This window comes from Aulonocara sp. 'chitande type north' Nkhata Bay, linkage group LG10, assembly GCF_057382095.1.
Source record: "Aulonocara sp. 'chitande type north' Nkhata Bay isolate Kocher_YH1m ecotype deep benthic linkage group LG10, A_spYH_male_GT1.1, whole genome shotgun sequence".
NCBI lineage: Eukaryota > Metazoa > Chordata > Actinopteri > Cichliformes > Cichlidae > Aulonocara > Aulonocara sp. 'chitande type north' Nkhata Bay.
Window position 1 is genome coordinate 11,067,430 of NC_141353.1, and position 12,480 is coordinate 11,079,909.

Genomic DNA, 12,480 nt, shown 5'->3' on the forward strand with positions numbered 1-12,480 from the left:
AATCCACTGTGATGTTAAGAAGCAAAACTACAAAAAAAAAAGTCTTTGTCTGTTTCTGTTCTCTCAAAAATTAAATCACCACAAAAGTCTGAAGTTGTGCTTCACTTGGTCCACAGATGAATCCACTCGAAGCCCAGACCTCCCACCGTTTCTCGTCCTGCTGATCTGACCGACAACACGTTTAAAAACGTCTGCGTATCAGCGATGAGTCTGACACGTCAGCAAACAACGAATGACACACAATTCATACATGTTAAAAAACAAAATCAGGCTCAGGTAAGCAATCTGTGGAAACTGTTTAATGTTCAAATGTAACTTTATTCATAGAAAGCAGACTCAACATTTAATTTCTGTGTTATAGTCTCATCTGTGTTTCTTTGAATGAAGCTGTAGTGTTCATGGAAACAAAGTCGACATCTGCCTGCCTGCGCTGCAGTTTTTCATCTGGTAAATACTTAATTCAGATGGAGCAGAGTATTTATATTAATACTAATGTTGAAAACACAAGAAACAGAATAAACTGGTTTTAACTGTTAACTTCACCCGGCTTCAGTAGTCAGCTTGTTTCCTGCTTCATGTACAAACCATCCACAAAACACTGGGAGTGCGATCTGGCGAGCGGTCCTGAGGCTCGTCAGGTCGTTTTGTTGCTTTAATGAATTTATTATCAGCAGCAATATAAAATTATGCACAAAAGGAACTACTAATGTAAAAAAAAAAAGTTATTTATTTATTTATATATATTTAATATATAAATATTATTTTATTTACTCACACCACACAAAATATAAAAAAAAGATAAATTATAATATACAAAAATCAACTATTTACAATTCAGCTTTTAACTATTTCAATTTTCAGATGTTTCCTTTTAAACAAATTTAAAAGGAAACAACACAAAACACTGCAAACCACAACACAATAAAATGCGACTGTAATCCCCCCCCGCGCAGCGCTGGGCGGAGGGGCGCAAACTCCCATCTCTGCTCAGCGCCAACACAAGGAGTGCAGCGTGAAGCAAAAAAAGTGAGAGAAAGAAAAAAAAAATCTTGCATTGTTCACTTGAAAGAGTCGGCTCTAAGAGCCATTTCGTTCGCGACCGACCCATCACTAATGGAGACGGTCTGAGTCAGGGATTGGTCTGAGGAGGCGGCGGTGCCATCGGGTCCTGCTGACTATTCCTCACAAACAAATCAGCCCACAGAGGCTGACAGAGGTCAGCTGTTCCAGCTGTTGAAAACAGCTTCAGCTGCTCCTCAGCGCTCATCATCTGATCTGCTTTTTAAAACAGGACCGCCATGCTGGAATCCATAGCAACAGGCAAACTTACCAGGCAGCTCTGCCACTTATTGGTTTTCATGAGAGACTTGTTATTAAGAAAACATGGGACCCACGTGCCTCCAGACGACTTCACTAATGCACCACCCAGCTGATGGAGGCTCCTTCTGAAGTGGTTGATGCCCCCATTACAGTCCTAAAAAGGTTTTTAATCCACAGATTGTCAAAGAAGAAGCCCTGAATGCTAAGAGGAGGAGGAGGCCACCTTTAGTTACTGCACTCACAGTTTGAAGTCTAAGTGCAGCCATCTTGGTTTGTTTGGAGCTGGAAGTGACCATATTTGGACAAGAGGGTGGAAGTGATCAGCTACTCCTAGCAAGACTGGTTTTTAAGCTAATGCATCACACTGACACTGCACCCTCTAATAATGAGAGCTAAATAACAGGCTAACAAACTCTTAGACTTTAATTCACCCAAACTTAGAGGACAGACTTCAAGGATGCAGCACAAACTTGGACCGCAGGTCGAGTTCAGTGACTCCAGACAGCCAAGGCCGAGACTAGCAGCTCCAGCTCTAACCAGAGGAGCCACACACCAAACCTGAAGCCTCAATCAAGTTAAAAAAGAAGCGCTTTAAAAACAACCACCTGCCGTGCTCCAATTATAAACGAGGAAATGATCCACAAAGACCCAAACTGTTTCTGTAAACGTGCTTATTTCTGCTGTAAAGTTCAACATTTTTATGTGAACGTTTACAACAGGAGCCTCTGGTGGCCACCAGAGGAACTGCAGGTTTTCTTCCACCTGATTATTTCGCCAAACTCTGATCAGAGAAACTTACAGAAAACACAAAGTAGGCACAGAATGTTTCATGTGTTACTCTGAGGAAGATTACAGACTCCTCATCACTCTGCAGGTCATCAGCTAATGAGAAGGTTGCCAATTCCCGGCTGCTCCAGTCTGCGTGCCAAACATCCTGATGTGTTCATCAGTGTGGATCTTAGACCAAAAGCACTTAGATGTAGAAAGGTGCATGCTGGGTGCTCAGGAACCCTCCATTTACCAGTAAAAGCCCCGCCCACAGAAAAGCTTACATCACAGGTCACTCTCACCTGGTGCTGTTCCAGCTGGAAATGCTTCACATAATGAGATCAGTAACTCCTGTAAGCCCAACAGCTTCACTTCACATAGTTTTTTTTGTTCTCCTGGACCTGTGTGATGTCACAGGGAAAGACCAGAGTAGATTAGAACAGAATAGAAAAAAAACTTTATTATCCACATCAGTGGGAGATTGTCTTTGGTTCACCAAATTAAAAGACTGAGTGACACTGCAGAAAGCAGAGCATTGTTCACGAGCAAGCCTTCAGAAAAACAGCAAGTTTGACTTTCACACCTGGTTTCGTACTTATTGACCTCCTTTACCTGATATTTCCTCTTTGCTCGAGCTCCTTGTTTTTTGTAAGTGCTGTAAGACGATCTGAGTACAGCGCATGTTAAACAGTAACAGCAATAATGTAAAAGTAATGATTTACCACAGTGACACGCACATTCACACAAATCTTCCTCCTTTCGGACAAATTTAAACTTTAACTGTTTCTGTGCAGCTGCAGGAGTTGAAAGGTCGGCACTAGGACCCATCGGACAGCTGACCGGCTGGTATTCCGGCGCTAGGACCCCGCGGACACCGCGCTCCTCTCTTTGTTTCCACCAGTCAGCGCCTCCTCCTCCTCCTGCTGCTGTCGTCCTCCTGTAGTCTCACTCCGAGTCTCTCTCCATCAGCAGCGGCTGGATGCTTGCAGGGACGGAAACATGGCTGTGAATCTCGGCAATAACCGGCTGGCCCTGCTCACCGCCTACCAGGACGTCATCGACGAGACCACGGACACCGACTGGTGAGTCCCGCGGCCCTGCTCTCCTGTCCTCTCCTGGTTCTGCTCCCGCTCCTCTCACGGCTCCTCTCGGGGTTTCGTTGTTCGGGTTGTTGCGCGCTGAGGATGCGCAGGGCAGGACTGGGGCACCACCACCTTCATCATCGTCGTCAGTACAGCTGGTGTAAAGTAGAGACGGAGGGGGTGCGGTTGTTTCGGGTCTGCAGAGAGTTTGTGTCAGAGAGTTGCAGGTCTTTTTTTTTTTTTTTTATGGGGCGGGGGGGTCCCGAGCTGCCCCGCAGTGCAGACTCAGCGGGGAAATGTGCGCCACTGTGCGCGTAAAATGCGCTTTGTTTGCCCTCAGTCCGCCGGGACCGGCTTCACTCCCAGCTGGAAGCAATTTCAGGCTTTTGTGCAAAGTGATGCAGAGGTGTGTGTGTGTGTGAGGTGGTCCAGAGATACTGATGAGCCCCTGCATCCTTAAACCAGCAGGAAGAGGGGCGAGGCCGGTGGGTGGGATGGAGGGAGGAGGGGAAAGAAGGGGTGGAGGCTTCCATCATCCCCCTTTGTGGCGTTTCTTCACTGGGAAATGGTGCAAGAGGGTCAGTAAGGAAGTTAGTGAAGTAAAAAATTATTCATTTGGCCTGCCGAGCAGTACGGTGGCCCAAAGGTGCAAAACACAACGACACTAAGAAAAACGCAACAACTTTTTAGAAACATCAAATCAAAAAAACGCAACAGTGAAACCAAACTGGACTTTGTTTTGTAAAAAACCAAACCAAACCAAAAATACAACAAAGAAGTAAAACTGTGAAGCAAAAGAACAGAAAAGTAAAAAACAAAATAAAAACACAATTACAAGCAAAAAATTTTTTAGTCGTGTGTAGGAAAACCCCGTCAACATTCAGGGAAAGAAACAAACATCTCATGACATTCCAGGAAAAAATGTGACAACATTGGGAAAACCCCCCAAAACGATTAAACATTAAACCAAAAAAATGAAAACATGAGATTTAAGAAAACAATAACATTTCACAAAAGCCTGACAGGAAGCAGGAACAGCACAAAAAGGAAAAATCAGCATTTTGAAAAATGACTTTTGAACAGGAGACCAACACAGGAAGTGACTAACAGCAGTGTGGTGATCTGAAACTATAGAATAAGAATAAGAACAACTTCATTTATCCCGAGGGAAATTCTTTTGTCATGTACATGCTCAAAGCAGCAGGAGAGACAGAGGAACAGATGAATAAGATATACAATATATACAATCAGAATAGTAGTATACAGTACAGAAGTGGGCGGGCCCAGAGTTAAAACTCTTGACTTCAAGGCGATTGAAGTGATTTTGTTTACTGAAATATAACGTTTGGCTATTTGTTGATCGATCAGTATCGGCAGTTACTGCGGCCGATAAATAAAAATGTAAAGAGTAAAGAGGAGAAAGGAGAAGCGCCCTTCAGCCATGTTGTGAGTGTTGAGTTGGGCAAAGTGCAAACGAGTAAATAAAAATACATAATAAATGTCTTAAAGAAAAGAATATCGGCCAGTATATCAGATCAGTAAAATCAGCAGATATCAGTATCGGTCTTAAAAATCTGATATCAGTCTGATATCAAAAACATGAAAAAATCAGTTTTCAGGTGTGTTGTGTTTGGCACCTCTAGGCTACCATACCGCAAACCATGGCCTGAGTAAAACTATGTGTATTTGAAGTACTGCTCCCAGCTGCTCCCTAATGGGATCAAACCAGCAACCTTTTGCTGGCAGATGTGTAAACCACCACACTGGAGCTGCTGCACTGAAACATTATTAATATTTATTAACAGACAAAGATCAGGCTTTAATCTCTAATCTTGGAATTTTATATAACAGCTTTTCTGTCTATGAAGAAGGCAAACAGACCAGCACTCACTGGTTTAACAATGACTCACTCCCACAGATCAACAGCCCCACTGGCTGCAGTGATGTATTAAAGTAAACGTTTATTGCATGGACTTTGGTGCTGAAACACCAAAAGCACTCTTAGGTTTAGAGTTTGTCATTTCGTAGCCGAGCAGGAAGGTCACCGAGCTGAATTTCCCCGGCAGCCTGTGAATCCAGAGCAGCAAAGTTTTAGGTGAATCCCAGAGAAAAAAGAGGAATTTCAGAAACCTCGGCCTGGTTTTGGTGCCGGCACGTCCTTCCTGTTCTGTCTGTGTTTGACTCAGAACAAAAAGGGGAAGGAGCCGATTTGTTTAGTTTCAGAAGCTGCAGCATGTAGAGGAGCTGGTTAGCTTAGAGGAGGTAATATTTGACTTGGACTGCAGGTTTAATGTTAAACTCCAGCCTCTGTCCTTGAACACGATAAGGCAGCAGTCATAACAGCTCCACCTGCTCCCCTGATTAAAAATCAGAGGTGTCCTTTGTGAAAGGTTGTTTGGACACAAACGCTGAGTCTGAAACGTGAACCTGAGCCATCTGCTGCAGGTCGTGAGGCCAGGTGAGGTCACGAGGAAGCCTAACCGCCTCACTCAGTCTGTCCACAAGGGGGCGTGCAAATGGATGGTAATATATTTTTTTAGTTGATTAGCTTCGACAACAACACGAAGGCTTTTTTAGTGTTACCACAAACCGAGCAGATCATTGATCTATTATTGATAAATGATTAAACCCACGTGATCACACGCTGTGCTCGTTGTCCTGAGGTGGGAGTCGCTCTGGTTGTTGTAGTATAGTTGCAGCTACAGTTGAGCAATATGTTGCCCTCACCCAGCGACGTCAGCAGGGTTGGGCTGGAGTTAGAGGTTTTGTGGTCCAGCGGTTAGCACCATCGCCTCACAGGAACAACGGTCTCAGGTCCAGATCCAGCCTGGTGTCTCTACAGGTTCTTCACCCAGTCCAAAATCCTTCATGGGGCTAACTGGTGACTCTGAATTGGCGGTTGTTTGTCTGTCCAGGTGTACCCGCCCACTCGCCTCAGCCTGACTTAAACCTGAAGTGACGGGAAATGGATGGAGGGTACCTTTCATTGAAATCCATCTTTTCCTTTAGATCTGACAGTTTTTCCAAAAAGGTAGAAAAAAAGAAAGGCTATAGCTTAAGGGTGGAGGTTAACCTAACCCCAACCTGATGTTAAGACAAAAATATTCCAGCCACCCACCAACAGTCCAGTGTGGACGCTGGTTTCTGTGGCTGAGGAGGTCGAGGAAGGGTCTTTCAATCAGGATCCACTCTATAGTTGTATATTGAAGTGTCTGTGGGCAGCATGTTGAACTCTGAGGCCACGTCCACACGTAAAGGCAGAAATGAAGGAAAACGCTGCTAGGAACATGCCAAAGCAGCAGATGGCGATATATTCCTAACCGTGTAGAAATGTTGGCCAATCAGAAGTCTAGAAGCCTTGGTGGGAAATAGTAAACAAGGATGGGGCATTGAAGGTGTGGAGGGACAGTATATGTAAGCATTTAAACACTGCAGAGAGTAACAGTAACAGTTTGTAGAAATTCATTTCACCGAAACGATAACGTGGCGCACAGTGTGACGTCAAAAAAGGCGCACACCTTTGACGCTGCGTTTTTCTCGTCCACACGTAAATGCAAAAACTGAGTTTTTAAAAATCTCAGTTTTCAGTGACCAAAAACGCCGTTTACGTGTGGACGGAAGGTGCAAACGCATAGAAAAATCTGCGTTTTCAAAAATACCCGGGTACGTGTGGACATAGCTTGTCAAACATTGTCACACAGAACAACTCAGGCTAACTATCTGGGACATTGTTTTGAATTTTGAGTTATTTTGTCACCGTTTTCAGTCACTAACTCAACGTTTTGACTCATGTGGAGCAAAAACCAAAACTCTTTTTCAGTGGCTGCAAACAAACACGCTTATTTGTGAGAAAACAAACACGCTTATTTGCAGAGCCAAAGTGCGCTTTGTGCTCTCTGAACACGCTCAGGTGATGTGCGGTAATCTAACCCCAGCATGAGCTTCAGTCACAAATGTAACACATGAGGAAACGTGAATGTTTCTGTTTCATAAGTAAGAAACTTCATCACAGCTGTTTGAGCAGGTTTTGAGATTTCCAGCATTCAAACAGTTTCGCCGGCTGAATCATCAAAGAGCCGAAAGGCTCAGTGTGGGAAGTGACCCCAGGTGTCCCCAGCGTGATGATGGGAATGAAGTTTGCTGTTCGGATCGTTAATAATCTCATTTAAAGGTCTGTGGAACCAAAATTTTAGATTCTGATTCAGCAGAATCTGAATGCTTTTACAGTTTCAGATTCTGGAAGCTGAAATCTCCAACAGTTCATCAGAGTTTCACTAATATGGAGGTTTGTTTAAAAACTGAGCATCAGAAACAACAGAGGCGTCTCTGTTGGGCTGCTTTTGGTTTATTTACAGCAGATTTCGTCATCGATACAAAGACAGACATCGAGGACAAATTTCCACCTCTGTTCCCGGAGATGTGCGCTCGTCACAGCCTGACACCGAGCTCTCCGAGGGTGCAGAAACATCGCTGTTCAGGTGTTGATGGAGGCAAGAAATGATGCTTTTTCCACCCTCGAGTCTCTCGCGGCGTCACCAAACTGTAAAAGTGTAAATTACGTGTTTGTGTCAGCTGAACTGCTCGTGCGAGCTGTCATGTTGAAAGGTTAACGTTTCCTATAACGGCGTTCTGATTCAGTGGGATGATCCGGCGGGGCGGAGAGACGATGCGGAGGGCCTCAGGCCTGCCCCCGTTTTTCACACTTGATGGGATTCAAACAAAGGCAGAAACCTCCAAACACGCTGACCCCAAACAACACGGGACCCCCCCCCAAACACCCTCCACACCACCGCCCTCTGCCCTACTCTGCTTTCCCAGAGAGCGGATTTAGGAGCTGGATAAATGCAGTCTCTGGAGCCCCTCCTCAAATCTGGTTTTTCGGGCACACCAGTCCAAATAAGACGAGTTCTTCTGACCTGGTTTTGTCGATAAAATAATAATGCATTTATTTATCTCGCAGCAGCTTCACTGCAAACAGAAATACCTTTTTTCCTGGAATTTAGACCTTTGGGACTATTTTTGTGTCAGTCCACCTTAAACAGGTTAAACGTATTTCCCTGTGGTCTGCATCCGTCTGTGTGGTTTCCCAGAGATGAGTGCCTCATAATGAAAATGATTGAACTGAACGTCACTCGGGCTCTAATAAGAAACATTATTTTGAAAGCAGCAGTGTCCTTTTCCATCAATCATGAAACGACCCGACTATAAAAATGAGAAATTTTTGTTTTTCAAATGTTGATGATGAATCGGGGAAAGAAACGTTCAGCAGGCTAATCGATGATTTTTGGATAAAGCTCCGTCGTCGTCTCTTGTAAATCTTTGTTTCTGTCGTCCTGTCGGTGGCAGGACTCGGTCAGGAAGCTGTAGAGGTTTGTTCGTTAATTACACGCCGCCCTCACGTCACGCTCGTCCCCCGTGAACAGGTCTTATCTCGGCCTCGCTCACTCGAACATCCGTCGAACTTTAAGCTTCCCCCTCGCTCTCATCATCGCCTGCGGCTGGTCTCGTCCGTCACAGGCGGATCGGCCTTCAGAACGCCATCAGCCGCGAGGGTCTGAGAGCAGCAAGTCGAAGTGATAACGTGCGGGAGGCATCCAGATGACAGATGAGTCGGCAGCATCGCTTATTCGGTCGGGGAGAAGCGTGAAGCTCTGTCCCTGCTGATAACAGGACAGACGAGGCCTCTGTTAGACTTCATGAACCTCGGAGCGTCAAACACAAAGGAAACATCTGCGTGATGAGTTTGGGTTTAATGATGGCGTCAGGGTAAATGGATTTATCCTGAGCAGCAAACACAGTCCCTCCTAAGGACAAAGACATGCAGAGAGAGCGCTGTTTAAGTGTAAAATTACCAAAAATCTAAATTTACTTTCCTGTTTTAGTCAAATTCAAATATCTGAGAAACTATAGACTCACATCCACAGACAGCTCCTTCAGGATTAACCCTGATGACTTTAGTGACCCCTTACGATTCATGTGGTGCCATTATTTTTGGTTTTTGACGGATTAAATCGAGCATCACCACTGTGAGCATGTTAGAAAGCTAATTAAAGCCTCACAGAGCTGCTGGCACGACTGCACACCACTCCCTAATCAGTATTCAGTACCACGGGGAAAAGTGGCATTACATTAGAGTGTAAAGTTCTTGATTTCTTCATTCAAAGATTAATCTAATCAGGCTTTAAGGAGGTGGTGCAACAGACACCGAAGTGCATGTTAAAGACCAAAGAAAACATTATTGTTATAAAAATATTTTTTTTCATCCACCAGCAGTCCTGACATCTAAAAACACTGCAAGTAAAAAACGAAAGGCAACGAAAAAAAACTTTCTTTGTAATGTCTGCTTGTAATTTAAGAAGTGCTGCATTTGGGTAAAAGTATTACCAATAACTCAGAATTAGAGGAATAAGTGTTTGTATGCGTCAGCTGTATGGAAGATGGAGAAAAATAATAGTGAAATGAAATTATACTTTGTTAATATAGAAGTTAAATAAAGCATTGATGGGCTGTAAACAACAAGCTGTGCTATTATTTTTATTTTTAATTAAAATAAAAAGGAACTAACAGCACAAACACGGTCTAAAGGTTCAGGCAGGGACTCTAGTTAGCTGAGGACTAGCTAACAGCTAGTTAGCTTGTAAGTAAAGGTAGCACTTACTTTAAATTTTAAGAAAATCAATACAAATGTATGAATTATAGTTTTTATAAAAGTGGAAATTAGTAAAAATGATCAAAATTATTTTTTATTTCCTGAAGTGTTTTCTTTGTTTAAAGCTTCCTGTCGGGTAATGCATGCTAGCAGAGTTAGCTTGTAATGCTAACTCTGATGTATAGGGTGTTAACTATATTAAACTTGTATATAAATTGATATAGTAAAACCTGTCACTCATTAGTTTGTGTTCTTCTATTCTGAGACCCTACATTTGTTTTAATATTAGTGTATCTGGATAAAATGTTTTTATCAGCTAATAGTTTTTTTTTTTTGTTAAACTAGCTTCATTAGCAAGCATAGTTTACGGTGATATTAAATGGATAACTACTAATCAAAACGCTTTATCAGATGTTGGACATCACAAAACGGTTTCAGCATTCATTCTCACAGCATTAATAATTCACTTTGATGCAGTTCAAACTTTGCTCTCAAGTATATTTGTCGTAAATTTGTAAATAAATGAACTCTGGAGACAAATTGTTTTTTGTAGCAGGCTGTAAACATGTTCATGGAAGCTTGAATGTTGCAACTGAAGATTTTATTTATTTTTGGTTTTTTTGCCATCTGTAACTCACAATTTTAGGTTGGCATTTCAAAATTTTGAGGTAACTTAAAATTTTGTCTTCCTCTTACAAAAACGTAATAAAATTTCCAGTTGTGTATCTCGACCTGCCTAAAACTGATGAGGACAACTGAATTTGTAAGACTGAAGAGCTCAAACAGACGGTGATGTGCGGGAGGAGGCTCTGGCAAATATGAAGCATGTTACATCATTTTTAAAGTATGAGGGCTTTTAAACTGATAAGACTGGGTTGTTCCCTGCCTCAGAGCATTGCAGGCAGCGGTAATGGGCGACTCCTGAAGGGTGAACATTAGGATGAGATTCCCTCTCCAGCCTGTTTATCATTAATTCATCCGCTCCCTGAAGCTAAAAGAAAGGAATGTTACCTCTTGAACCATAAATGTCAGACTGCAGTGAAGGTGACACTGTGAAAAGGGCAGCGGGTGAATCAGGGTTATCCGATATCACAAAATCCACAAACTGCTTTCAGTGGCTGCTGATTGGCCACAGGCTGCTGTCATATGACCCTTTGACCTGTCCAGCTGTTCGAGGAAGCCATTACCTGACGAGTCACCTCAGACAAAAGAAGAAAATGGTGGAGAGAAGAGCTGAGCAGCAGGTTGAGTCTGTTGGTCTCAGATAGAAGACGTTTGTTGGACTGCTCACACACTTTGGCGTATTTCTCTGAGATCATTTTAACGCGAGTTGTTTATTTACCCCTCAGGAAGGTCTGAATTCAAGGTCGACCAAACAATGCTTCACAGCAGAGCCGAGGTCAAAGGAGAAACAAAACATTGCTGGAAACAGCCTGAGGCCGTGTAGTTTAATAAGTACGGCTCGTGGTGTTCTTACTTATTACCTGTTACAGGCAGGTGACAAAGGAGAAACCTGAATGAGCTGAACATACCAAAAGATGACGCTGCCGTTCCCACGTCACCAAAACTGAACCAAGCTGCACACATCTGAAGTCAGGCTTCAGACTGTTGCCCCTCAGCAGGCTTCCAGAAGCTGGCCAATAAAGAGGCCCTTAAAGACACAGCAGCTAAAACAGCTTGTTCCAGGCAGCGTAAAGTGAGGGTGTCGCCGCGCTGTACTAGCTTTGCATGTTCTACATTACAGTAAAGTTGTATGTGAACTGTTACTGGTAATGTGTGCGTGTCGTCATGGGAAAATGACTCCCTACAGACGTGACTTTATTGGGAATTACCACAAAAGATGTCGCTGCTCAGAGATGGTACTTTATGGCTTCTGTGTGAGTTATGCAGGTCATGGACAGTCTGTCAGTGAGAGGAAGCGTAAACATGAAAGCTGCATGTCTGGGAGGTAAACTGGGGTTTGCTCTGCAAACGACCATGACAGCAATAATCAGACTGTACAGGAAATGGCTGGTTTCTGGTCCTGCATTCGTCCAGAGCAGTTACCCTACCCTCTACCAAAAACACATTTAATGGATCATCTGACTGAGGACAAATAGATTTGGAGGTTTAATCTCTGACCTCCTGAATGTGCCCCTTCTTTCTTTTTGTCTCATCATCATCTGCTCTGCTCTGTTTTTCAGCAGAGAGAGCATTAATGTGCCTTGAGAGCAGTTAGTAGACATGTTGTGTTTTCACCGTGATCTCGCCGCTCTCTCTGCACTCTCTCAGATTAATATAGAACAGGGTCAGTGGTACAACATGCAAAAACACGGGCTTTCACTTTCATCACAGCAGCTTTATAAAACACAGGTCGACATCATCCTTCAGCATTCACTTACAGCTTCCTCACTTACAGGAGCAAAAATATACAGAGCTAAGAAAAGGCTGGTTTACAACCAGACATGTGTCTTTGTTTTATTTATGTCTTCTATAAATATGCATATGTGTCTTTGGAAACTTCTGCATAAATTTCACCAGCATGGCATGTTAGAAAGTGGAATTTTATTTATTTTTTGCGTTCTGACTTGATTTCAAATATCCAAAACAAGCTTTTAAAATCAGAATAATTCAAATCAATATTTTAGTTTAAAATCTGGCTAGCAGTTTAAATAATTAGCT

At 43.1% G+C, this 12,480-nt stretch overlaps 1 protein-coding gene across 3 annotated transcripts in view; it reads left to right on the forward strand.

Annotated features, from left to right (window-relative positions):
• Positions 1 to 2,453: 2,453 nt before the first annotated feature.
• The window catches only part of dbn1 (drebrin 1), a 114,168-nt gene continuing 104,141 nt past the window's right edge, over positions 2,454 to 12,480 (forward strand). Inside the window, exons 1-2 of one of the 3 annotated variants that reach the window (XM_086308224.1) lie at positions 2,454 to 2,736; positions 2,883 to 3,170. In XM_086308224.1, the coding sequence (XP_086164350.1) occupies positions 3,088 to 3,170 (83 nt within the window). In that variant the 5' untranslated portion in view covers positions 2,454 to 2,736; positions 2,883 to 3,087. The remainder of the gene's footprint in view (positions 2,737 to 2,882; positions 3,171 to 12,480) is intronic. The other 2 variants (XM_086308221.1, XM_086308223.1) reach the window with 2 other exon arrangements.